Genomic DNA, 27,608 nt, shown 5'->3' on the forward strand with positions numbered 1-27,608 from the left:
GGGAGACAGACGTTGCACTGATGACCGTCCCCTCCCCGACAGAGCTAAGGGGGGGGTGGCGTACAGCAGGTCAGCCACCAGGGGGAGACTCATCGAGGCCTGGTAACAGATGGAGTATACATCACGAGGCGGTGGCTCCATCTGCTGGACGTGCCAGGTCTCGACGGGCTCCCCGGACAGGACTAATTGGGAGCTGGTGAGTAATTAAGGGCAGATTGCTCACCAGCTGTGCAACGCCCATAAAGCTGCCAGACGGGCAGCACATGAGAGAGGACTGGGGGAAGTAAGGTAACTTCCGTGTAGTTGGAGACGGTATCCTGGAGAGGATCTCATGGGGGAGACCTAACCTTTTCTTTTGATTATTGTATTAATAAACACCCTTGAAACCGAGCTAATCATACTCTGTCTGATCTGCCACAATATATATTTAAAAAATCTCAGTGCTTTCAATTTACTCTTGAAAATTGTAATAGTAGACTGCACAAGGTGCAATTTTGAAATTGGGTAGTGAATCATCAGTTTTCCTCTTGTCATGTCAGTCATTGCATACCTTAAAGCAGGGTTCTTCAATTCCGGTCCTGGAGGGCCGAAACACCTCTGTTTTTCATCCTCTCCTTCTAATCAGGGGCTAATTCAGACCTGGGACACCAGGTGAGTGCAATTAACTACCAGGTAGAAATAAAAAACAGAAGTGTTTCGGCCCTCCAGGACCGGAATTGAAGAACCCTGCCTTAAAGCAAGGTTTCCCAAACTTGTTCCTGGGGCCCCCCCTGGATGCAAGTTTTGTTTTTTGCCCTAGCACTACACAGCTGATTAAATAATCAAAGCTTGATGATGAGTTGTTTATTTGAATCAGCTGTGTAACGCTAGGGCAAAAACCAAAATGTGCACCCATGGGGGGCCCTAGGACCGAGTTTGGCAAACCCTGCCTTAGAGAGCTATTTATAACTTCAGATCAACTAGCCCATGTCAGCTAACGTTTTTTAGCTAGGTTTTTTTAATAGCCATTAGGCATGGCAAAATGTATAGAATTGCAGGAAATAAGCTTTAAACCTTCAAAATGTTGTCTCAGCCAACAAGAGGGGTGTGAACAGTTTGTGTTATGAACAGTGCTTGTGCCCATAGAAATAGATGTGGCGCTCGTGTGCAGAGAGGACGCAGGATGTTCCCCAATGCTGGAAGGGGGGCCGGAGTGAAAATTTGGGAACCCCTGCAGTAAGGCACAAAACGTGAGAGAACATTTAGAAAAAGAGGGGATAGTTAGCTCCTAACTTACCCAAAAATATATTTTAAAAAATCCTCATTCTGTCTTCCATTTCGAAACGTTTTCTCCTGTTTGCTCCTTTTGAACAGCACCCAGTTGTAAAGTGTGCCTCTACTTGTAGTCTATCATCTCTGGTACTCACCAGAGCTGCGTTCTTGGCCCCAACACTGGCTCTCTGTACCAGGAGCTTCTTGTCCCCCAGCTGCATCCCATTCAACCCTGCAATTGCCTGAGACAGCAAACCGAGGTAGAACAGAGGGATGCGTCTCAATAGTCAAAATTTGCTTCCTATCCACATCTCCTTTCCTACAACAGCACTGATCTGCAAAGGCTGGATGGGTGAAAGCAATATGGAAGAAGACTACTATGAGGTTGGCTTTCACCTGGGCAGGTATATCAGATCAGTGTGGATGAAAGAAGACAGACAGGGTAGACACTTTGTACTATTGACATGCAGCCCAAGAGTCTATGACCTTATGTTAACCTCAAGTCTATAACAAGAAACATATTGCATACAGAAATACAGGTGCAATATCTGACACTGACCTGGTCGTTCAAATTGACGTCCACATATTCACAGAAGGCGTAGCCCTTGGAGAGGCCTGTGGCGCTGTCTTTGACCAGGTTGAAGGCCTTCAGAGGGCCAAAGGAGGTCAATAGCTCTTTTACCTAGTGGGACGAAGACAGGAAAACACAAACAATGAACAAAATAATATGAAGGGATAGATTGCTCTACCAGTAACATTGTCTGAACTAAAACAAATTATTCTCAACCTTGACGATTGACAAAAATAAACAGTAGTATAACATGTATTGATCATGCTATAGACTTAGAAAGAAGGACATCAATAAGTTAGAAAGGACTGACCTGATCATCATTAAGATAATTTGGCAAGCCACCGATGAAGAGTTTGTGGGCTGAGTCTGGCACCACGGTCGAAACCACTCCTAATCAATGCAACAGTGGGAAATAGGGTTAAGAACATTTTAACTGAAATCAGAGGATTCAACTGGGTCAAGAATCCATTGATTTCCTATGGAAAGACCCACCTGGTACATAGACACAGGGGCTCTCACTCATGCCGGGCAGGGGCTGGTAGTCGTGAGGCCGTCTGATCTTCAGGCTCTGACCCTGGAAGATGATGCCGTCAAAGGCCATGGCCTGGGTCGTCTCGTCCACCGAGCGGAACTGGAAGAGGAACAGGTAGAGAGAAGGTCAACATTATGACGTGCTATTGTAGAAGCATGCAGACCTCAACGATACTTCAGTACTCAGGACGGCAACTGTTAGCGGGCAATGCAAGTTAGCTAATAACTGCCATCCATGATCTACATGTATTTTATGCTATTTCATTTTTATATTAAATACATTTTACTTGAGCACACACCTCGAGGAAGGCAAAGTTCTTGTCCTGGTTTATCTGCACAGCTAGAACAGGGTTGCCAGGGGCCTGGGTGAGTCCGCCGAGGCGCATCTGGGCGTTGAAGAAATCCATCATTGCCTCCTATTGACACAACATGCACAATCACTTAAACATTTTGCAGTGGGGAAGGCAGAAGTATGTAGAAGGCTCTCGACCAGGCTGATTCTATGACACAGTAGTGATGATGAAATGCACAGAGTTATTTTTAACCATATCTCATAGGGTTGATGCGTTAGTCTTTAACTGTATCTTAGGCCTCATGTCCAATCAGCTACACTGAACAAAAATATAAACACAACATGCAACAATTTCAAAGATTTTACAGAGTTGCAGTTCATTTAAGGAAATCAGCTAATTGAAATAAATTCATTAGGCCCTTATCTATGGATTTCACATGACTAGGAATACAACATGCATTTGTTGGTCACAGATACAGTGAGGGAAAAAAGTATTTGATCCCCTGCTGATTTTGTATGTTTGCCCACTGACAAAGAAATTATCAGTCTATAATTTTAATGGTAGGTTTATTTGAACAGTGAGACAGAATAACAACAACAAAATCCATAAAAACGCATGTCAAAAATGTTATAAATTGATTTTTGCATTTTAATGAGGGAAATAAGTATTTGACCCCCTCTCAATCAGAAAGATTTCTGTCTCCCAGGTGTCTTTTATACAGGTAACGAGCTGAGATTAGGAGCACACTCTTAAAGGGAGTGCTCCTAATCTTAGTTTGTTACCTGTATAAAAGACACCTGTCCACAGAAGCAATCAATCAATCAGATTCCAAACTCTCCACCATGGCCAAGACCAAAGAGCTCTCCAAGGATGTCAGGGACAAGATTGTAGACCTACACAAGGCTGGAATGGGCTACAAGACCATTGCCAAGCAGCTTGGTGAGAAGGTGACAACAGTTGGTGCGATTATTCGCAAATGGAAGAAACACAAAATAACTGTCAATCTCCCTCGGCCTGGGGCTCCATGCAAGATCTCACCTCGTGGAGTTGCAATGATCATGAGAACGGTGAGGAATCAGCCCAGAACTACACGGGAGCTACACATAGTCACCAAGAAAACAATTGGTAACACACTACGCTGTGAAGGACTGAAATCCTGCAGCACCCGCAAGGTCCCCCTGCTCAAGAAAGCACATATACATGCACGTCTGAAGTTTGCCAATGAACATCTGAATGATTCAGAGGAGAACTGGGTGAAAGTGTTGTGGTCAGATGAGACCAAAATAGAGCTCTTTGGCATCAACTCAACTCGCCGTGTTTGGAGGAGGAGGAATGCTGCCTATGACCCCAAGAACACCATCCCCACCGTCAAACATGGAGGTGGAAACATTATGCTTTGGGGGTGTTTTTCTGCTAAGGGGACAGGACAACTTCACCGCATCAAAGGGACGATGGACGGGGCCATGTACCGTCAAATCTTGGGTGAGAACCTCCTTCCCTCAGCCAGGGCATTGAAAATGGGTTGTGGATGGGTATTCCAGCATGACAATGACCCAAAACACAAGGCCAAGGCAACAAAGGAGTGGCTCAAGAAGAAGCACATTAAGGTCCTGGAGTGGCCTAGCCAGTCTCCAGACCTTAATCCCATAGAAAATCTGTGGAGGGAGCTGAAGGTTCGAGTTGCCAAACGTCAGCCTCGAAACCTTAATGACTTGGAGAAGATCTGCAAAGAGGGGTGGGACAAAATCCCTCCTGAGATGTGTGCAAACCTGGTGGCCAACTACAAGAAACGTCTGACCTCTGTGATTGCCAACAAGGGTTTTGCCACCAAGTACTAAGTCATGTTTTGCAGAGGGGTCAAATACTTATTTCCCTCATTAAAATGCAAAATCAATTTATAAAATGTTTGACATGGATTTTTTTGTAGTTATTCTGTCTCTCACTGTTCAAATAAATCTACCATTAAAATTATAGACTGATCATTTCTTTGTCAGTGGGCAAACGTACAAAATCAGAAGGGGATCAAATACTTTTTTCCCTCACTGTACCTTTAAAAAAAGTAGGGGCGTGGATCAGAAAACCACCATTTGCCTCATGCAACGCGACACGTCTCCTTCGCATAGAGTTGATCAGGCTGTTGATTGTGGCCTGTGGAATGTTGCCCCACTCCTCTTCAATGGATGTGCGAACTTGCTGGATATTGGCGGGAACTGGAGCACGCTGTCGTACACGTTGATCAAGAGCATCCCAAACATGCTCAATCGGTGACATGTCTGGTGAGTATGCAGGCCATGGAAGAACTGGGACATTTTCAGCTTCCAGGAATTGTGTACAGATCCTTGCAACATAGGGCCGTGCATTATCATGCTGAAACATGAGGTAATGGCACCGGATGAATGGCACGACAATGGGCCTCAGGATCTCATAACTGCCAAATTTCCTAAAAAGACGTTGGAGGCGGCTTATGGTAGAGAAATGAACATTAAATTCTCTGGCAACAGCTCTGGTGGACATTCCTGCTGTCAGCATGCCAATTGCACGCTCCCTCAAAACTTGAGACATCTGTGGCGTTGTGTTGTGTGACAAAACTGCACATTTTAGAGTGGCCTTTTATTGTCCCCAGCACAAGGTGCACCTGTGTAATGATCATAATCAGCTTCTTGGTAGGCCACACCTGTCAAGTGGATGGATTATCGTGACAAAGGAGAAATGCTCACTAACAGGGATGTAAACAAATTTGTGCACCACATTTGAGAGAAATAAGCTTTTGTGGGTATGGAAAATGTTGAGGAAATTTTATTTCAGCTCATGAAACATGGGACCAAGACTTTACATGTTGCGTTTATATTTTTGTTCAGCTACATTAGATTGGATGCATTGCATATATTATTCACCCAATCATAGGTACTGTAACTGGATCTGAAATTTATAAATCTGTGTCGTGTTCATTAGGGCACACTGCAGCTCTTTGTCAACTGTTGCAGTGATTTCACTTGCTGTGGTAGCTGATGTGTATAGTGTTGAGTCATCAGCATACATAGACACACAGGCTTTACTCAGAGCCAGTGGCAAGTCATTAGTAAAGATTGGAAAAAACGTCAGTCTGCTTCATGTGAATTATATACCCTTTTCACACCATCATGCCAACCCGAACCGTACTGTCCTGCAACTATGGTGAATGCTTAACCAGGCCAGTGCAGTAATGCTCAGCTTGGCTCTGCTCAGCGGTGTGGAAAGGGTAGCAGTTCCCCATTACCTACCTCTGTGATGCCAAACGGTATGTTGCCTACGTAAAGCCTCCTGGCCTGCCTGGTCATTTGGCTGCCCACTACGGGTACAGAGGTGGGGGTGGAGGCCAGCCCCTCTGGGGTTATCATGGTGGGCAGCAGGGCCGTGGCTGGGATCTGGCCAGCAGCTGAGAGAGGAACATTAGATATGAGTCCAACGGAGAAGAAATACTGACTACCTGCTCTTTCTATGATATAGACTGACCAGGTGAATCCAGATGAAAGCTATGATCCCTTATTGATGTCACTTGTTAGAGCCACGTCAATCAGTGTAGATGAAGGGGAGGAGACAGATTAAAGAATACTTTTTAAGCCCTGAGACATGGATTGTGTATGTGTGCCATTTAGAGGGTGAATGGGCAAGACAAAATAAAAAGTTCCTTTGAACGGGGTATGGTAGTAGGTGCCAGGTGCACCGGTTTGTGTCAAGAACTGCAACGCTAGTGTGCTTTTCACGCTCAACAGTTTCCCGTGTGTATCAAGAATGGTCCACCACCCAAAGGACATTCGAGGGGGGGAGGGGGGAGCAACGCAATATTAAGAAGGTGTTCCTAATGTTTTGTACACTCAGTTTTGTACGCATTACTATATATTTGCAGTGGGGGAAAAAAGTATTTAGTCAGCCACCAATTGTGCAAGTTCTCCCACTTAAAAAGATGAGAGAGGCCTGTAATTTTCATCATAGGTACACGTCAACTATGACAGACAAAATGAGGGGAAAAAATCCAGAAAATCACATTGTAGGATTTTTAATGAATTTATTTGCAAATTATGGTGGAAAATAAGTATTTGGTCAATAACAAGTTTCTCAATACTTTGTTATATACCCTTTGTTGGCAATGACACAGGTCAAACGTTTTCTGTAAGTCTTCACAAGGTTTTCACACACTGTTGCTGGTATTTTGGCCCATTCCTCCATGCAGATCTCCTCTAGAGCAGTGATGTTTTGGGGCTGTCGCTGGGCAACACGGACTTTCAACTCCCTCCAAAGATTTTCTATGGGGTTGAGATCTGGAGACTGGCTAGGCCACTCCAGGACCTTGAAATGCTTCTTACGAAGCCACTCCTTCGTTGCCCGGGCGGTGTGTTTGGGATCATTGTCATGCTGAAAGACCCAGCCACGTTTCATCTTCAATGCCTTGCTTGTTTGTAGGTGACCAAATACTTATTTTCCACCATAATTTGCAAATAAATTCATAGAAAATCCTACAATGTGATTTTCTGGAAAGAAATTTCTCAATTTGTCTGTCATAGTTGACGTGTACCTATGATGAAAATTACAGGCCTCTCATCTTTTTAAGTGGGAGAACTTGCACAATTGGTGGCTGACTAAATACTTTTTTCCCCCACTGTATGTATATGTATGAAGTGAGAAAGGGACTGAGTTTAATACCTTCATACAATATCGCATCAACAGCCTTTGCTTTTGAGCAAGCATAATACGGACTGTGATGTGACACTATTATAGTGAGTACTGACAAACTGACCCTGCATAGCCTTGTACTGTAGGGGGGTGATATGCTCGAAGCCTGGTGCCGGGACATCCCAGTACTTCCTCACTTTCTTCTTCTTCTCTCTGTACAGAGCTAGAGAGCGACTGCAGGAGAGAGACAGGAGGGGACAGGATATGGACATATAGCCTTGCAATGCAGAGACTGTGTGGACAGAGGTCAATGAATAGCACAAAAGTATGGGAATCAATGGGATATATAAAAAAAACATTTTGGATTGATAATTATAACACATTCCTCTTAGAATTATATCTACCTGGCATCTACATGCTCCCATTTGTATACGGTTTAAACATCAGACATTAACCATAATATAAGCCCTGATTTCAAAGCAAGCCTTTATGACAATTATAGATCCAAGTCGTCTCCCCTTACCTTGACCTTTTTAGTAAGAAGCCATTCTAACATTAGCATACTCAACAACCACCAAGTACATTACTTAACCAACAGATGGACAGCTGACTCATAATTAGCAGTTAAACTTTGACGGTGTCATGCACGTCACTGTCTGCTGTAACACTGTACCTCACAACAGTCTCTTGGGATTGTTTTTGAGTCGGTGTGCTGAAATGACAGTTAAAACAAGGGTATTCCGTTTACTATTGCGTAAAATAGTTTAAACTAGTCAATGATCCACAAAGCAGACAACTATTCACACAAAATGGAAGTGCATCTAATTTCAAATACAGTATCCACCTGCGCCTGTGTCGACGACGGTCCTTGCTGTCGCTGCGGCTTTCCCTGCTCTTCCTCCTTTCCCTGCTCCTCTTCTTCCTCTCTCGGCTGAGACTGCGGGACGGGGTGCGCCTCCCGTGCCAATTCTCCTTGTCCCGCTCTGAAGGGGGAAAGAGGGAGGAAGAGGAGGCGAGCAGGGGAGAGTCACAGTGACAAAGTCACAGGATCCCTTAGTTGCAGCAGGAGAGAAAACCTTTAAAAAAACAGTCATAAGCACAAGTATATACTTCTCCTCCTGTTATAGCTAACGTTAGAGGAGTTCAAAGGCAATTGCCATTCACTCTATCAACATACAGAGAAAGCACATCTGTAGGCATATCTGTAACACTATTCCCTGATTCTACATTGCATAAATGTGTCCTGGTACAGTACCCTTTATATAAGCTAAAGATGGTGAGCGTGGTGCAGTTAATAGCAGCAAAAGTCATGGAAAGGTCCCAATGTAAAAAAATAAATAATAATCAAGGCAGATTCTGTGATAGCTAGCGTTCAGTTCCATTTGTTGTACATTGCGAGCAGACGTGCAAGCATGTGAGTCTGTCTGTGTCATTTTGTTTTGGTAAACAAATCATAGGCCTAGTGTGCAAGCAGCTAGCTAACGGCAACGTAGTGACAACGAGCTACCGGTATGCTAGCTATAATAATCTCTAGGAGCTAGCAAGTAAAATTAACTATTACTGTAGGATGAATGTGCAACAACTCACCTTTCTTATTTTCAGTCAACAGTCTCTCGAATTCATCAAAATCCGACATTTTGGACCTAGATTTAATAACCTATCTTGTTAGCTTAGCTACCAAGGCTACAAATAAACACAACTTGTTCGAATCAAGACTGGACACAGGAAATTAGAAGGACGCCCTCTGTCGGAATGGAATAATACTGATCTAGTGTGTGCTGAGCAGAGGAATTCTGGAACATTGTTCAGAGGCCAGTTATAAAGACAGGCACATTTCTGATAAATGTAATATCTAGGAAGACAGAACACAACTGCATTTTGCGCAAACAATGTTTTTTTATTATTGTACAGCAGATGGGTTACACTGCTTTCACTGACCTCAATATACTATCGAAATGTGTAAAGATTTTTTTTATAAATAATACATAAATTAATAAACAACAAATATTGTAGCTGTGGATCAGGTATTAACAAATGGTTCAACAATGAAAACAAATAAATACATGTACAGGTGGAGTTTCTTTAAACCCACGGCTCAGAATGGTGTGCCTGTCCATTAACTTTCTTTACCATCAAAAACACATTTGATGTATGCTCAAATTCTTCACATTTTCCATTCATTTGGACTCCGCAAACTTGTAGAAAATATTTATCTGAATGGCAGTCATCTACAAAAACTAGTAGGGCTCTCAAAGGAAGGAATACAGTGTCTGCAATATGTCAGTGCTTCTACCATTCATGAATCATGCAGCAACTCACACCGCAGATCATCATTCTGCTGCGCCATCTGACTGAATGAAAGATAGATAGCCATGAGTCAAAGACTAAAAACTTAATCCAATTACCATAAACAGCATGTCTAACCAGTGGATGACTCAGGATGGAGCCAACACTATTTTTCTAAGTAACTGCTGTAATAGGCTACATCACAAAATTATCCAGTGTGTGGCATTTAGTTAATACAGTGACAGACTACAAACCTTTCTTACACAAATTCCATCTCTCCTTCCTTGCAAACAATTTATGGGAGAACAGATATCTCTCTCTCAAAAAAAAAAAAAATACTCCTCTCGGTGCCCCCAATGCAGTAATCCTGCAATTAGCCAGTCAGAAAATTATTCAACCACAATTTCCACTTGGGACAATGAATAAGATATTTCAAGCACAGAGGTAAAAAAAAAAATAATAATACAAAACTATTCTGAAGCTAGAGCCAAATGGCTCTTACCGAAGCCTCCTTATAGCCTTTGGTAAGTGACTCCCCATGAAGTTCAATAACTTTTCAGTCTACCTTCCCTTCATGTCTAAACTTATAGGAGGAAAGGACCCTCCATTAGTTTCTGAACCTGTAGGAGATGGGCAGAAGCAGGTGGTTCTTCTTCATGGCTGCCACTTTGGCGTGCATGGGCTCGTCCAGGGCCTTGTAGCAGCGGCGGGCGTAGTCCAGGAGCTTCTCCTTGGAAGACTCAAACTCGCCCACCTCGGCCACCTTCTCTGGGGCTATCAGCAGCATCTCGGCGATGGGGGAGGTGGAGGCCATAGTGTTGCGGTCCACCCGGTGGATCTGGAAGGCCTTGGACATGCTCCTCAGGCGCTGGTAGGTGAGGAGGATCTTCTGGTACCGATGGAGCACACCGTCAGGGTCTTTCACTGAAGGAGAGAGGAGCCATTTTGTTAGCAGTTGATAGGAATTTCCCCCAAAAGTGTGATAACAAGGAAACAATTTTTTACAACATACAATTGAATATTATGACGCAGCTGACAAATGCACTGGGCATAGGAAATAACAGAGCAATAAACTATGACTTGGTTACCTCTTTGTCTTTCCTTGCCCCGAGTGATCCGGAAAACCCGTCTCATTTTCATTCTTGGCTCCCCACCATTCTTGGATCCCTTTTTCTTGGACATCTTCTCGTCCGATGAATCGTCTTCCTCTTCCACTTCCTCTTCCTCCATATAACCATCTTCCTCAAAGTACTTATCTTCTTCGATCACACGCACCTCCTGTTTTACTGGGGGGGGAGTGAGAGGGGGGAGTGAGAAAATGTATCCACATACACTTCAAGACACTAGATGACAGTTGACACTAAAGCCTAGCTTAAGCTGTATGATTATCCCACTCCTAAAAAGCCATCCCACCCTAAATCTATTCTGCTTCCCTCTCACCAGGTACTCTGCTGCTACATGTGTGAGGTTGGCTCTGGACGTGTTTCCGTAGCATTCCAGACCTGGTGGTCATTGGTGAAGGAGGAGGGCTTGGAGCTCTCTCTGGTGGAGGTTTCAGAGTAGTGTAGTTCAGACTAGTGTGCTGGGATTCAGGATAAAAATCTAATAAAGAGGGGAGAGGATAATAGATTTTTAATGGAGTCCCATTTCACCTCTCTCCATGTATCAGCCTATATAGTTGTGTATTCACTTGTATTATGTTCCCAAACAGTGCACTAACTAGAATGTGTGACTAGATAATTTTGAGGCAACAAGTTGAGGTTCAAGAAACAGTGCTTCAATTGAAGCAGTACAGTCAAGTACTAACCCACTGGGCACACACCGGTTGAATCAACGTTGTTTCCACGTTGTTCAACTAAATGACGTTGACCCAACCTGGAATAGATGTTGAATTGACATCTGTGCCCAGTGGGAAGTCAGTAGAAAAGTGCTCCCCCCCAAAAAAAGTATTTACGGTTGCTCTCCGGGGTCCTCATGGATGAGACAAAGCGTTCCAGCTGGCAGCGCAGGAAGTTGCGTTCCTCCTCCAGGTCCTCGATGCGCTTCTGCAGCCACGAATTCTTCTCCAGGGATACACACAGGTGGGTGCGCAGGTTGGTGATCAGCATGAACGGGCTGTAGTGCGGAGGCATTTCGGAAGCAGACTCTGGAAGGGGGATTAGTGCAGTTCATTATTTGACTATTTGAGGCATTGGTCATACCTCATGGTTAGGCCCTGAGAAGTTATTGACCACCTGACTTATGACACCATAATTACATGATTAATTGAGTTGATTAAGGTATCAAGAGGTGATTATGCAGGGCCCTATTAATGAGGGATGGTAGTTTAATTACCTCCACCCTCCAGGTGAATGGAATTTCTATCCAATTAATGACAATCAATAAACTGTAGATCACGTTGTTCGGGTTTGAGTAGCCCTGAACTATCTGATATTGCCATGATAGGAGAACACATTTATAAGGGGTTGCTTAACTTGCTAGTATTCTGTATGAGAGACAGGTAAAATGGTGTGACTGGTGCCCAAATGTACCTTCCAAAATCTGCTCACTCTGGTTCAGATAGGCAGACCGGTCCAGGTTCTCCTCAAAGGGGAAGGAGACTTCATATTCATCCACAACATTATACAGACCTTTAGGGACCACAGTCAATGGTAGTGACACATGAGTGACACGCAATAAAAAATTGTAATTTGAAAAATAAACTATTTAAATGGAAGTCCCTTGAGAGTAAGCTAACCCTGCTTTTAAACATTTCCAAAGTAAATGCAGTAATTTTGTAAAATAACAATACAGCCTATTCGGAGGAGGAAGACAAATGAAAGTACCGGTTGCATTCCTCGTGTTTGTCCGAGGATCAGTCATCCTTCTTGGGTTGAGTGTTGTTCTGCAAATCTGTAATACATATGGCAACATTGTAACATTATAATAAGCACCATCGTGGATCATACGTTGTAAGAAAGGTGTTAAAACACGAGACGGTGATGGTGATGTCACTAGCTGTAAAACAATTAACGTACCCCCAATGCGATTTAGCCATATAAGTGGGAACTATCTCGTAAGTACACCTGCTCCGAAATTGGTTGCACAAAGCTGAAATGTAGCTAATCAATGATGAATGCACTAAGAATACAGGTAAAAACAACTTATGTTTTAGCATGAAAGGTCAGCGAATGGTTTGCATTAGTTGTTACCTCGTTCTTCAAAAGAGCCGCAAGTTAATAAGCAAGTTAATAACCATCCACTTCCCATCAGGTGAAATGGGGTGAATTCGACAGCTTTTCTACTCGAGCGCACGTGCGTAAATTACTGCGTAGGCGCTGTAACGCTTCGGACTTCCTCTTTGAAATACTTATTTGATGGCTAATGAGAATGTATAATAATTACAGTGAAACCAACCTTATACCTACTTCATCGTGTCTGCAAATAACCTACATAAACTATTGCATTTGCATCTTATAGCCTACCAATGATAACCATTTCATACTATTTTTGGATACTGTTTGTGGGAGGGGCTCAGGTGAGATTGTGGGAGGGGGTAAAGTTGTCGTTGAGAAAACACAAAAAAAGGGAAAAGGTGGGTTCGAATTCGACAATTACGGAAATGCCAACCGCGGATAAACCCCACTGAAGAAGAAGAAGAAGAATACAATACAATTCCGGAAGAATACACAATTTGGCCAGGTAGACAATTATTTGTTCTAATAAATAACGACATTAAACGGTGCCAACACCAGTCGACATCAGTGTCACCTGGGTAAATTAAAAACAAAAGTGTAGAACATGACAAAGCGCAACTAAACTTCAGTCTACCGACCATCAAAAGCCTGTTTAACAATGTATTCTGCCTTACTATTTTCTTTGTGTTGCTTTGGAGTGAAAATGTAATTATTTAGGCTATTCAGATATTATAAAATAGTGCCTTCCCACTGGGCACAGTTTTGATTTACATTTGGTTGAGTTGTCAACTAACGACAATTCAACGTGAAATCAACCAACAATTGCACCCTTTCATTGGATTTAGGTTAAAAGTTGGGTGAAAAAAATACGAAATGTCCTTACTTTGATGACTTTTTGCAAATCTAAACCGTTTTCCAAGTTGATTCAACGTCATTACATATAATATTTTGGTTGAAATTAAGTGGAAACAACGTTGATTAAACCAGTTTTTGTCTAGTGGATTCCTGTTTATACCATACAAACTTTTGGAACCTAATACCAACCACTTTTATTTCCCACTCATGTAGATTAGATTATATTTAGCCTTTCATATTCCCTAGCATATCATATTCATATTTGCTGCACTTATGTTACCAAGATTTCTGATTCCCTCGCTCTCTCAGGTGTGACCATGGGGCTCTGTGACGGCCTGTCCCACTGTAAACTGGCCCTGGCCTTTGCTGTTTTGATGGACTTTCTGGGTGGCGCCGCCTTGCTGGTGGGAGTATTTGTCCCTCTGGATATCAAAGGCAGGGACTTTGGGGATCTCCTGGTGTACACAGGGGCACTGTTCGTGCTCATGTCTCTAGGGGGCTGGGTGCTGTGGTACAGCGGCAACATTGACGGCCTTGCCTCCAGCAAAGAGCTGGGCCACATTGGCACCACCGTGGACCGACTGGCCCGCACCCTCAGCCGCAAGATGCATATCCATCGCACCAGGGGACCTTAGGGCAGTGGCTGTCCATAAAAGCAGGTAAGTTACTTATCGGAACTTGAATAATGGTTTATAGACCCAAACATATTCTAAATGATACATACAGTATAGGGCTCAGCTGTGAAAGAGACAGCATGACTCCCTGTTAAAATAAAGGTTAAATAAAATAAATACATGCCAAGACATGCTAATTGTGATGCATCTACTCTGCAGCATATAAAATAATTACATGCAATTGATCTGTAACCTCTCGCTCTCTCTGCCTCTTCTTTCAATAGGCTTTCTGTCTACACATTGGTGGGTGGATGCCAGACATGGATCAATTACCCCCAATCTCCCCTCACATTGAACCACTTCAATAGTTCTTGTTCTAGTGCAGTATTTTACATTTTCTTCTGAGACTTGAGTCCATCAGTATTAATGTTTGATGGGTAATAATAGCACTGTTTCATGCCAAGCAGTCGAATGCACTCACCTAACATGTAATGTCCCCTGTATATTACAAACGATTAATGTCCAAACATTTCTTTAATAATGCAATTGCTCATCTGTTACATGGATGCTATTAGTGGATGTGATTTGAAATCTCTTGTGTGGTCTTACAGTCAATCTTTTTCATATAGGTATTTTGCAAATAAATGTTTCCTTGCTTGAACAGCCTCTTCGGGGCTCTTTCAATTTTGGAAAGGTTTATAGGTGTACTAGTAATGTAAATCATTTTGATGGTAGTGAAATATTAATTGCTTGTCACAAACTGCAACCCTGCAGTGTAATAACTGTGATCCATTGCGTTTTACATTTCTAGTAGGCACACTTCCAGCAGTTGCAGTATTTTCAGTCTCTCTGACCATTCCCTCTTATCTTGGGACAGTTCCTACAGTGAACTGTAGATGGAGACAAACTGATTTATTCTCAGGTCCCCACAAGGAGAGTATGTACATTATGTACCAGTAGACCTGTTTGGACTGACACTCTTATTCAACCAAATCACACAGCATACATTTAAACGCACTTAAGAACCTACATGCACTCAATGCATATTCCATCGTAGAGACACACCAATGCAAGTATGTATGGTGACTACTATGCCTACTACTATGTGTAGATAGATATTCATAATTGTACTCTTGTTTGTAGGTGCTGTGTATGACCACAATTCAATATGCCAATAAGAGCAAATGTTTAATGCTGCCTTATTCAGAGGATACCGTCAATAAACTCATATCCTGTAAACCTGGCAAGAAGTATTTAGTACAATCATACTAAAAACAACAGCAGGCTTCATGGAAGGCAGGGGAGAGAAAATGGGCTCTCCTGGAAGAAGAGAAAATAGATTTGTCCTGCCAAATGTATAGCTTTTTTTGACTTGTGGTCTATAAGAGGGCAACTCTGGTGTAAGAGGGCCAGCCACAGTGTGTGCAGAGTTTTGTTCCAGTTCAGCATCAACACCTGATTTAATTAATTAATGATGGTCTTCAATTTAATCATGGCCTTAAATGAAGATCATGATTAGTCTAATCCGGTTTTTAAGAGCTGGGCAAAAACAAAGGAGCTGGAACAAAAGCCTGCACAGTCTGAGGTCCGCCAGGACCGGAGTTGCCCTGCCTATATAGCCTGGCCTGTTTGTTCCATGTTCCATTGTTGTGATCTAATCGCCAGCTCTTTTCATACTCCTCACTATATTTACCATGGCATGTATCTTTGACAAACAGACGGATGGATGGCGTGGCCATTAGATCGCTTTGGCACTGCTCCGTCCTGGCATAAACCATCACTTTAGCCTCTCCTCCCTCTGTCTCGCCGTCAATCAAAAGATTCCTTCAATAGCACGGCCGGCCCGCCACCCACTAGGCCTAAACCTTAATTTAGAGCGAAGGTTAGACTGTATTCGGTCTTGGGGCAGCAGCTTTACTGGCTCAGAGAGTTGAGGGGGCTGTCGAAACACAATCCAATAACCAGGGGCTCTGTGCAAAGTAAAATAGGAATGGATGGACAAAACAAGTGGGGGTGAATGTGTGTCAGGCCAGGGAGATCACAATGGATACGGTGTGTGTGGACAAAGTGGAATGTGAGGACAAGATTATAGCTGAAGAGTGTCACTATACCATCCTGCTTTAAGGGGATCCGGAGCTATGCCTCTGTCAATGGGTGTTCTGGCCATCTGAACCTTTAAGTAGTTTGATTTAATTCACAGGTTAATTGGGGGACTGATGTTAACAAACACGTCTTGGCGCCAGTCTATCCAGAGGTCTCTCTTGGTGTGGTTGAGAAAATTAAATCAAAGTTAAGGTATTTCAGTACCTGGCATCAATTAAATTAAATTCAAACAACTTTATTTCCCCCCTTAGGACAATTCTATAGGTGCTATAGTGGTGCTTCACACACACAGTGCATTTGGAATGTATTCCACATTTTGTTACCTTACAGCCTTATTCTAAAATTGATTAAATCGTTTTTTTCCCTTATCAATCTACACACAATACCCCATAATGACAAAGCAAAAACTGGTTTTTAGAAATATATGTACACAGTACCAGTCAAAAGTTTGGACACACCTACTCATTCCAGGGTTTTTCTTTATTTTTTACTATTTCTACATTGTAGAATAATAGTGAAGACATCAAAACTATGAAATAACACATATGGAATCATGTAGTAACCAAAAAAGTGTTAAGCATATCAAAATATATTTTATATTTGAGATTCTTCAAATAGCCACCCTTTGCCTTGATGACAGCTTTGTACACTCTTGGCATTCTCTCAACCAGATTCATGAGGTAGTCACCTGGAATGCATTTCAATTAACAGGTGTGCCTTCTTAAAAGTACATTTGTGGAATTTCTTTCCTTCTTAATGTGTTTGAGCCAATCAGTTTTGTTGTGACAAGGTAGGGGTGGTATACAGAAGATAGCCCTATTTGGTAAAAGACCAAGTCCATATTATGGCAAGAACAGCTCAAATAAGCAAAGAGAAACAACAGTCCATCATTACTTTAAGATATGAAGGTCAGTGAATATGGAAAATTACAAGAACTTTTAATGTTTATTCAAGTGTGGTCGCAAAAACCATCAAGCGCTATGATGAAATTGGCTCTCATGAGGACCGCTACAGGAAAGGAAGACCCGGAGTTACCTCTGCTGCAGAGGATAAGTTCATTAGAGTTAACTGCACCTCAGATAGCAGCCCGTGGTCCTCTGTAGCTCAGCTGGTAGAGCACGGCGCTTGTAACGCCAAAGTAGTGGGTTCGATCCCCGGGACCACCCATACACAAAAAATTTATGCATGCATGACTGTAAGTCGCTTTGGATAAAAGCGTCTGCTAAATGGCATATTATTATATTATATTATAAATAAATACTTCACAGAGTTCAAGTAACGGACACATCTCAACATCAACGGTTCAGGCCTTCATGGTTGAATTGCTGCAATGAAACCACTACTAAAGGACACCAATAAGAAGAAGAGACCTGCTTGGGCCAAGAAAGATGAGCAATGGACATTAGACAGGTGGAAATGTGTCCTTTGGTCTGGAGTCCAAATATGAGATTTTTGGTTCCAACCGCCGTGTCTTTGTGAGACGCGTTGTGGGTGAACGGATGATCTCTGCATGTGTAGAATGGAGGAGGAGGTGTTATGGTGTGGGGGTGCTTTGCTGGTGACACTGTGATTTATTTAGAATTCAAGGCACACTTATCCAGCATGGCTACCACAGCATTCTGCAGCGATACGCCATCCCATTTGGTTTGGGCTTAGTGGGACAATGTCCCAACACACCTCCAGGCTGTGAAAGGGCTATTTTACCAAGAATGAGAGTGATGGAGTGCTGCATCAGATGACCTGGCCTCCAATTGAGATGGTTTGGGATGAGTTGAAACGCAGAGTGAAAGAAAATCAGTCAACAAGTGCTCAGTATTTGTGGGAACTCCTTCAAGACTGTTGGTAAAGCATTCCAGGTGAAGCTTGTTGAGAGAATGCCAAGTGTGTGCAAAGCTGTCATCAAGCCAAAAGTTGGCTACTTTGAAGAATCTCAAATATAACATATTTTGATTTAACTTACTACATGATTCCATATGTGTTATTTCATCGTTTTGATGTCTTCACTATTATTCTACAATGTAGAAAATTGTAAAAATAAAGAAAAACCCTTGAATGAGTAGGTGTGTCCAAACTTTTGACTGGTACTGTATATTACATTTACATATGTATTCAGACCCTTTACTTTGTTGAAGCACCTTTGGCAGCGATTACTTCCTCGAGTCGTCTTGGGTATGACGCTACAAGCTTGGGACACCTGTATTGGGGAGTTTCTCACATTCTTCTCTCAGATCCTCTCAAGCTCTGTCAGGTTGGATGGGGAGCGTCGCTGCACAGCTATTTTCAGGTTTCGCCAGAGATGTTCGATCGGGTTCAAGTCCGGGCTCTGGCTGGGCCACTCAAGGACATTCAGAGACTTGTCCCGAAGCCACTCCTGCGTTGTCTTGGCTGTGTGCTTAGGGTCATTGTCCTGTTGGAAGATTAACTTTCACCCCAGTCTGAGGTCCTAAATGCTCTGGAGCAGGTATTCATCAAGGATCTCTCTGTACTGTGCTCCATTCATCTTTCCCTCAATCCTGACAACCACAGCTTGATGCTGCCACCACCATGTTTCACCGTAGGGATGGTGCCAGGTTTCCTCCAGACGTGCTGCTTGGCATTCAGGCCAAAGTGTTTAATCTTGGTTTCATCAGACAAGAGAATCTTGTTTCTCATGGTCTGAGAGTCTTTAGGTGCCTTTTGGCAAACTCCAAGCGGGCTGTCATGTGCCTTTTACTGAGGAGTGACTTCCATCTGGCCACACTACCATAAAGGCCTGATTGGTGGAGTGCTGCAGAGATGGTTGTCCTTCTGGAAGGTTCTCCCATCTCCACAGAGGAACTCTGGAGCTCTGTCAGAGTGACCATCAGGTTCTTGGTCACCTCCATGACCAAGGCCCTTCTCCCCCGATTGCTCAGTTTGGCAGGGCGGCCAGCTCTAGGAAGAGTCTTGGTGGTTCCAAACTTCTTCCATTTAAGAATGATGGAGGGCACTGTGTTCTTGGGGACCTTCAATGCTGCAGACATTTTTTGGTACCCTTCCCCAGATCTGTGCCTCGACACAATCCTGTCTTGGAGCTCTACGGACAATTCCTTCAACCTCATGGCTTGGTTTTTGCTCTGATATGCAGTCAACTGTGGGACCTTATATAGACAGGTGTGTGCCTTTTCAAAATCATGTCCAATCAATTGAATTTACCACAGGTGTACTCCAATCAAGTTGTAAAAACATCTCAAGGATGATCAATGGAAACAGGATGCACCTGAGCTCAATTTCGAGTCTCATAGCAAAGGGTCTGAAAACGTATGTAAATAAGGTATTTCTGGTTTTTATTTTTAATACATTTGCAAAAATGTCTAAAAACCTGTTTTCGCTTTGTCATTATGGGGTATTGTGTGTACATTGATGAGGAAAAACATATATTTAATCAATTTTAGAATAAGGCTGTAATGTAACAAAATATGGAAAAAGTGAAGGGCTCTGAATACTTTCCGAATGCACTGTATAACAAACAAGCACATAGACAAAAAATAGACAACAAACATAATCAGTCTCCACAATGGTTTCTCTGATTGGTGTGCCCTTGAGCAAGAAAATTAACCCCCTAAAACTGCACCAGAAGCGCTCACCGAAAATTGGTAACCGGTATTATACTACGGTCTAAAATACATACCTCTTTTGCTGTAAGAATGTTTGTATTCATTTGAAACACAAAATAATTTTTATTAATTTAGATTCAAACACACTTTGGCTGCATTTAAACAGGCAACCCAATTATGATATTTTGGCAATAATTGGGCAAAAGATCGGCATTGGGATGCCTGAGTAAACACAGCCTTTCTGGCTAAGATTCAATACACAGTGTTAAAATCAGTACATAGGCCCATCTTTTTCAGTGTTGATAAACGAAAACCCCTTCACAGTGTTGGGTCCCTATAATACGCTGACTGTGGGTGTCAAATTAACATTGTGCCTGTAAGGAAAAGGGAGAAGGAGAAAACGTGTTAACCAAGTCAATAAAAACTTGGCCCCTCCAGAGGGCTATACTACAAAGCAGGATCAATGAGTTAGCCAGCTAACTTTGATAAACAACCATAAATAACTATTCATTTTCTTGTTCATTATACTTAGGTACAGTGGGGAGAACAAGTATTTGATACACTGCCGATTTTGCAGGTTTTCCTACTTACAAAGCATGTAGAGGTCTGTCATTTTTATCATAGGTACACTTCAACGGTGAGAGATGGAATCTAAAACAAAAATCCAGAAAATCACATTGTATGATTTTTAAGTAATTAATTTGCATTTTATTGCATGACATAAATATTTGATACATCAGAAAAGCAGAACTTAATATTTGGTACAGAAACCTTTGTTTGCAATTACAGAGATCATACGTTTCCTGTAGGTCTTGACCAGGTTTGCACACACTGCAGCAGGGATTTTGGCCCACTCCTCCATACAGACCTTCTCCAGATCCTTCAGTTTTCGGGGCAATACGGACTTTCAGCTCCATCCAAAGATTTTCTATTGGGTTCAGGTCTGGAGACTGGCTAGGCCACTCCAGGACCTTGAGATGCTTCTTACGGAGTCACTCCTTAGTTGCCCTGGCTGTGTGTTTCGGGTCATTGTCATGCTGGAAGACCCAGCCACGACCCATCTTCAATGCTCTTACTGAGGGAAGGAGTGTGGTGGGCTACGGCTTATGGGTCATGGTTCAGGTAAGCACACGTAAGTGCCCTGGACCAAAGACAGAGGGGCCAATCATCACTAACTCGTCTTAGTTCTGTAAGACCCAAGAAACTAAAGGTTTAGCCCTTTCTAATTACTGGAGAAGAATAGGTTACCTGTGTGTTTTGAGACCACCCTTTACTATTCTGTCTCTGTCTCGATAGTGGTTAAGTATACACGATGGAAAGAGGGGGTTTATGAACATCTTAAATAGTAAAAGGAGTTCGACAAAAAGAGGATCTACATCAACAAAGGAATCTTTGCTCACTGTTATGCTGCTCCCAAACATGGTGATTTAATAAAGCTAACATGGTAATTTACCTTGAAGGTGATTTGAATAAAGCTTGATGGTTTATTAAATGACCACATCTGGCAACAACGAAACAGTGAGCATGTTTTCTATATTACAGTACATAGTTGAACATGTTTGACCAAACCCTCTACTTAAGTGGGATCCCAACTGACTAAAGCACCCAAACCTAAAAGACGGACCTACAGTTGGCAATCTAGGAACTGCCAAAAATGTGTTGAGAAATGGTTACATGGCCCCTATACACTAATCTCAGCTGATATCTGTAAAAACAGCTCATATCTGTAAGACCATTGTTGTTGTTTTCTTATTCAACTCAAGTGTTGATAATGGACTAGTCTTAGTGATGGTGTTGAAGGTAAAGCTACAGACAATACCTACACAGCAGTCTATGTGGATAAAATGATATGGCAATAGGTTTAAAATAATGTCATTGTTTAATGACTAAAATGACTTAAAAAATGTAAGAAGTTCATTTGGGTGTGTTTGTGGCTCAGCGCCTTAAAAATCCTGTATAATTGATTTAGCCCAGCCGGCAGGTGTTACAGAATCCCACTTTTCTCAATCCCACTTTTCTCTCCGCTGACCATATGAGTATCACTTTAATCTTGACTCGTCTTCTCTGAGTCACTCACACAGGTAAGATAGACATCTATTTATGTCTTGTTTCCACATCACAGTCCGTGTTGATATACATTTGCCCTATAATGGTCATAACTGGTCTATTTCTTTCACCTGAAAACATAACATGGGGAACGGCAAGAACAGCGCCTTCTCCAAAGAGATCCTGGAAGACCTGAAGCTCAGCACCAAGTTCACAGAGACGGAGATCACCCATTGGTAAGACAACTTCCAGAAGTTGTGTCCCACAGGATGTATCACGCCCAAGGAGTTCGAGGTCACCTACAGCTTCTTCTTCCTCCCCGAGAGCAATGCCCATATGTACGCGCAGCATGTCTTCTGCTCCTTCGACACCAACGATGACGGCACTCTGGACTTCAAGAAGTACATCATCGCACTGCACCTGACGTCCACGGGCAAGACAACCAGGAAGCTGGAGTGGACCTTCTCGCTGTTCGACGTGGACAAGACGGATACATCACCAAGTCGGAAGTGACCGAGATCTGCAGCGCGAGTGGGGGGAAGGGAAGCCGGGAACGGATGGGTGGATAGATAGATAGAGATGGCATGTATGTTAGAAACTAATGCTATTGACTGATGCTTGTCATCTAAATCCAAACTAGCCTTAAATTAGCCCTCTGTATTGGCATTGAGGGGGTTAAGGCTGTGTGAGGTTGATTCTGGTCACCAAGTGTCATATGGTTGTACTACTTCAAATCAAGTTGTATTTGTCACATGCGCCGAATACAACAGGTGTAGACCTTACAGTGAAACGCTTACAAGCCCTTAACCAACAATGCAGTTTTAAGAAAAATAAGTGTTAAAGTATTTTCTAAAATAAACTGAAGTAAAAAATAAATAAATAAAAATAGAAAATAGAAAAATAACAAATAATTAAAGAGCAACAATAAAATAACAGTAACTAGGCTATATACTGGGGTACTGGTACAGAGTCAATGTGCGCGGGCACAGGTTAGTCGAGGTAATAGAGGTAATATGTACATGTAGGTAGAGGTAAAGTGACTATGCATAGATAATAAACAGAGAGTAGCAGCACCGTAAAAAATGGGGGTGGGGGGGCGTGCTCAGCCATCCTTTTCATGTAGTCCACGATCATCTCCTTTGTCTTGATCAGGTTGAGGGAGAGGTTGTTATCCTGGCACCACACTTCCAGGTCTCTGACCTCCTCCCTATAGGCTGTCTAATCGTTGTCGGTGATCAGGCCTACCACTGTTGTGTCGTCGGCAAACTTAATGATGGTGTTGGAGTCGTGCTTGACCATGCAGTCATGAGTGAACAGGGAGTACAGGAGGGGACTGTGCATGCTCGGAGTACACGTCCTGGTCATCCATCTGGCCCTGCGGCCTTGTGAATGTTGACCTGTTTAAAGGTCTTACTCACATTGGCTACGGACAGCATGATCACACAGTCGTCCGGAACAGCTGGTGCTCTCATACATGCTTCAGTGTTGCTAGCCTCAAAGCGAGCATAGAAGTCATTTAGCTCATCTGGTAGGCTCGTGTCACTGGGCAGCTCGCGGCTGTGCTTCCCTTTGTAGTCTGTAATAGTTTGCAAGCCCTGCCACTTCATACGAGCATCGGAGCCGGTGTAGTAGGATTCAATCTTAGTCCTGTATTGATGCGTTGCCTGGTTTGATGGTTCGTCGGAGGGCATAGCAGGATTTCTTATAAGCGTCCAGGTTTGAGTCCCGCTCCTTGAAAGCGGCAGTTCTACCCTTTAGCTCAATGCAGATGTTGCTTGTAATCCATGGCTTCTGGTTGGGGTATGTACGCACAGTTACAGTGGGGACGACGTCATCGATGCACTTATTGATGAAGCCAGTGACTGATGTGGTGTACTCCTCAATGCCATCGGAAGAATTACGGAACATATTCCAGTTTGTGCTAGCAAAACAGTTCTGTAGCTTAGCATCTGCGTCATCTGACCATTTCTGTATTGAGCGAGTCACTGGTACTTCCTGCTTTAATTTTTGCTTGTAAGCAGGAATCAGGAGGATAGAGTTATGGTCAGATTTGCCAAATGGAGGGCGAGGGAGAGCTTTGTACACGTCTCTGTGTGTGGAGTCAAGGTGGTCTAGAGTTTTTTTTATCTCTGATTGCACATGTAACATGCTGGTAGAAATGAGGTAAAGTTTCCCTGCATTAAAGTCCCCGGCCACTAGGAGCGCCGCCTCTGGATGAGCATTTTCTTGTTTGCTTATGGCCTTATACAGCTCGTTGAGTGCGGTCTTAGTGCCAGCATCGGTTTGTGGTGGTAAATAGACAGCTACGAAAAATATAGATGAAAATACTCTTGGTAAATAGTGTGTTCTACAGCTTATCATGAGATACTCTACCTCAGGAGAGCAAAACCTCGAGACTTCCTTAATATTAGATTTCATGCATCAGCTGTTATTGACAAATGGACACAGACCGCCACCCCTTGTCTTACCGGAGGCAGCTTTTCTATCTTGTCGATGCACGGAAAACCCAGCCAGCTGTATGTTATCCATGTCGTCGTTCAGCCACGACTCTGTGAAACATAAGATATTACAGGTTTTAATGTCCCGTTGGTAGGATAGTCTTGATCAAATCAAATCAAATCAAATTTTATTTGCCACATGCGCCGAATACAACAGGTGTAGACATTACCGTGAAATGCAGTTTATTATCCAATGACTGCACGTTGGCTAATAGGACGATTGGTCGAGGCGGATTACCCACTCGCCGTCGGATCCTTACAAGGCACCCGACCTACGTCCCCTATATCTCTGTCTTTTCTTCATGCGAATGAGAGGGATTTGGGCCTTGTCCGGTGTCTGAAGTAAATCCTTCGTGTCCGACTCGTTGTTGAGCTACTTGGTGATTGACAGAGATGGGGGAGGGGCTGTTGTTAGGGTCTCAGGCAGTATGGAGGAGGGATAAGCCTCAAGCTCTGTTTTAGCTTCTAAGCTCTGCAGTCCCGTGTAGCTCAGTTGGTAGAGCATGGCGCTTGCAACGCCAGGGTTGTGGGTTCGTTTCCCACGGGGAGCCAGTATGAAAAAAAAAGAAAAAAAATATGTAATACACCCCCTGAACAGATCCTCTGACATTTCTACACACAAACCTTTTACCCAGAAATGGCCGATGCTTATATCAAGGGTTCTCAACCATAGGATAATTAAACACTTTACAACATGAGCAAACTAAACCATAAAATTGAATGTTCAATCAAAAAAATCTTGACTTTATATTTGAAAAAGATAGTGGAAACCCCAATATCTCACAATTCATTGCTTGGGTGCCTCACTTCTGCTATGGAGTCTCAAGGAGCACTATAGTGACCTGGAGGCAGGTGTGAATTATTTTGCCTCAGTGATAGTGTCAATGTCCCTGTGGTGCAGATTCATTCTGGCACTGATTAACTGGACCCTTAGTCAGCTCTACATCACTTAGGTAACCAGTTGTATACTGAGGGTGGCCTGAATTAATGAGCGGTAAACAATTTAACATGACCTAGTACTGAGGTTAAACTGAAAGGGTGTAGGAGGGAGGGAGGAAATTAGGGAGGGAGGGAGGGAGGGATAAACAGTGTCTCATACTTAAAGACTCATCTCTGTGTGTCCTGGGCTGCAGGTCAAAATGTACGTGACAGCACTGTGCGATTATCTCCCATGGCTGTCTGAAAGTAAATGTGTAATTTGTTCAAACATGCAAAGGAGGTTGAATACTAAAATCGTTAATAATGTTTTAACTCAAATGTAAATGTTTTTTTAAACCTACCATTTCTTATATGGCTCTTCGAATGATAGTGAGTGTCCCACCATGTAGTGATCATGGTGAAGTATACAATATTGCCAACCAATATCTGAACAGTCAGTGCTTTGCCATGTAAATGTGACCAATGGCAAACGCCACAATGTATTTTGCTGGGGTTAGTAGTAGTTTATATATATATATATATATTTTATATATATATATATATATATTTTATATATATATATATATATATATATATTTTATATATATATTTTATATATATATATATATATATATATATATATATATATATATATATATATATATATATATATATATATATATATATATATATATATATAAAGCAAATGTCCTTCTAAAGAAACTGAGTCTGTGTGAACTGTTAATGAGAACAAGCTGCTGCTTTGTCAGTTCGCACCAGTCCTTAGGCTCTAATCTTCTTTTAAGCTCCATGTTTACAGTTGAAACGCTGACATTTGGTTTTTGTACCACCATACTTCTCTCCAAAATGTTATTTTGATTGCTTACAAGCCACGGGAACACAATGCGATTTAATCAAAACTAAGGTTCAGATGGGAAGCATATTTATAAATGGTAGATACTAACATTTGAAATCCCTCAAAACCAACATATTTCACTGAATGCAAATATTTTAAATTTTCATGTGAATGGTATATGATTATTTCAGACATTTCCATTGTTTTAGGAAAGAATGCAGTGTGTGTTTTTGACAACGCTCCGGAGCGATACATTTTCTTTATACCTATAAAGATTATTATTTGATCGTTTCATAGTACATCCATCAATGTTCCACAGTAATCTCTCTTTTAAAATGTTCCCATATAAACTTAATCAGGCCTGGGATATAGTTTTGTGAGAAGATTAAAAAGAACAGGATTGGGGTGTTCTAAGGATATGTTCTCATGTTCTCTGGTGTTTATATAGGGTGAGAGAATGTCCATGACATCCTTTCACAAACACTTTACAACAACAAGCCGCTTGTATTGAGCGTAATTCCAAAAGTGAATGTGGATAAAATGGTTTCATGGTTTTTGGCATAGTTCGCAAGATTTGCTTTACATGTTTGTCTGTAAATCTCCCATGTTACAGAATAACTGATGAAAGTGACAAACCGTAAAACTTCAATTAAACACTGAGTCTCAAAAAGCCGCCTGTCACTTTTAATAGCCTGGCATCAGCACACATTTCAGCAAATAACCACCTGTTTCAAATAAATGGCAGGTCTAAATTAATTATTCATGAGATTACCATGGATACAGCTCTGATATTCCCACGGTCATGTGCATTAAAAACATTTGTACAAAATTCTGTCATTGTTGCCAGCCATCGCACCACCAAACAGAAAACACTACATCACCGGAATCGCTCTCCATGGTGTTGAAGCGCGAAATGGGGGTGTATGATAGGCAGTCTAGTCGTTGCAAGTCTGATCTGCGATGGGTTTGTTATTATAATGTTTGTACTGGTCATACTGGTCTCAATAAACAGTGTGGTAGTCTATTCAAAATTGTTTTGAGCAAAAGCTGTGTGCATTAAGGAAATAGACACCTGGCTCAAATAGAGGCCTGTCTCTAATAAGTGCTGGTTGTGTTCAGTGATTGAAGCAAATTTACGGTATACCATATTTAGTCCCTCCCTGATATTTTGCTGATCCTAAACGATGCCCCTTGTGTGTCCAACAGGCTATTTTCAAGCTAATTCCTAAGGATAACAGGCTGAGCTGCCCAACGACGAGAACACCGGAGAAGAGGGCCAACAAACTCTGGACATTCTTTGAGAAAAGACAATGGTGAGAGAAAAAAAAGTATTGTTTAATGTGATTTCACTTTCTTGTATTTTTTACCCAAATTTCGTGATATCT

At 42.3% G+C, this 27,608-nt stretch overlaps 2 protein-coding genes and 1 pseudogene across 8 annotated transcripts in view; 1 reads left to right on the forward strand and 2 right to left on the reverse strand.

Annotated features, from left to right (window-relative positions):
- LOC121571530 (splicing factor U2AF 65 kDa subunit) overlaps positions 1-9,030 on the reverse strand; it is a 17,786-nt gene extending 8,756 nt beyond the window's left edge. For both annotated transcript variants that reach the window (XM_041883046.1, XM_041883045.1), the window contains exons 1-10: positions 8,884-9,030; positions 8,141-8,279; positions 7,970-8,008; positions 7,421-7,530; positions 5,907-6,061; positions 2,653-2,769; positions 2,315-2,453; positions 2,133-2,212; positions 1,811-1,933; positions 1,407-1,493 (exon numbers count right to left, since the gene is read on the reverse strand). In XM_041883046.1, the coding sequence (XP_041738980.1) occupies positions 1,407-1,493; positions 1,811-1,933; positions 2,133-2,212; positions 2,315-2,453; positions 2,653-2,769; positions 5,907-6,061; positions 7,421-7,530; positions 7,970-8,008; positions 8,141-8,279; positions 8,884-8,932 (1,038 nt within the window). In that variant the 5' untranslated portion in view covers positions 8,933-9,030. The remainder of the gene's footprint in view (positions 1-1,406; positions 1,494-1,810; positions 1,934-2,132; positions 2,213-2,314; positions 2,454-2,652; positions 2,770-5,906; positions 6,062-7,420; positions 7,531-7,969; positions 8,009-8,140; positions 8,280-8,883) is intronic.
- A 153-nt stretch (positions 9,031-9,183) lies between these two features.
- Positions 9,184-24,451, reverse strand: LOC121571526 (coiled-coil domain-containing protein 106). Of its 6 annotated transcripts, none has more exons than XM_041883034.1 (7): positions 24,420-24,451; positions 12,408-12,474; positions 12,114-12,212; positions 11,537-11,728; positions 11,023-11,184; positions 10,671-10,868; positions 9,184-10,506 (listed from the first exon to the last, which is right to left on the reverse strand). In XM_041883034.1, exons 2-7 carry the CDS (start codon positions 12,442-12,444, stop codon positions 10,190-10,192), a joined length of 1,005 nt encoding a protein of 334 aa, XP_041738968.1. In that variant the 5' UTR covers positions 12,445-12,474; positions 24,420-24,451; the 3' UTR covers positions 9,184-10,189. The 6 variants fall into 6 exon arrangements, with proteins under 6 accessions (XP_041738968.1, XP_041738969.1, XP_041738966.1 ...); XM_041883035.1 differs by lacking the exon at positions 24,420-24,451 and adding an exon at positions 12,774-12,879 and having other exon boundaries at positions 12,114-12,182; XM_041883032.1 differs by lacking the exon at positions 24,420-24,451 and adding an exon at positions 12,774-12,878.
- LOC121571528 lies at positions 20,925-27,540 on the forward strand (annotated as a pseudogene).
- The last annotated feature ends 68 nt before the right edge of the window (positions 27,541-27,608 follow it).

This window comes from Coregonus clupeaformis, chromosome 8 (assembly GCF_020615455.1).
Source record: "Coregonus clupeaformis isolate EN_2021a chromosome 8, ASM2061545v1, whole genome shotgun sequence".
Lineage (NCBI taxonomy): Eukaryota > Metazoa > Chordata > Actinopteri > Salmoniformes > Salmonidae > Coregonus > Coregonus clupeaformis.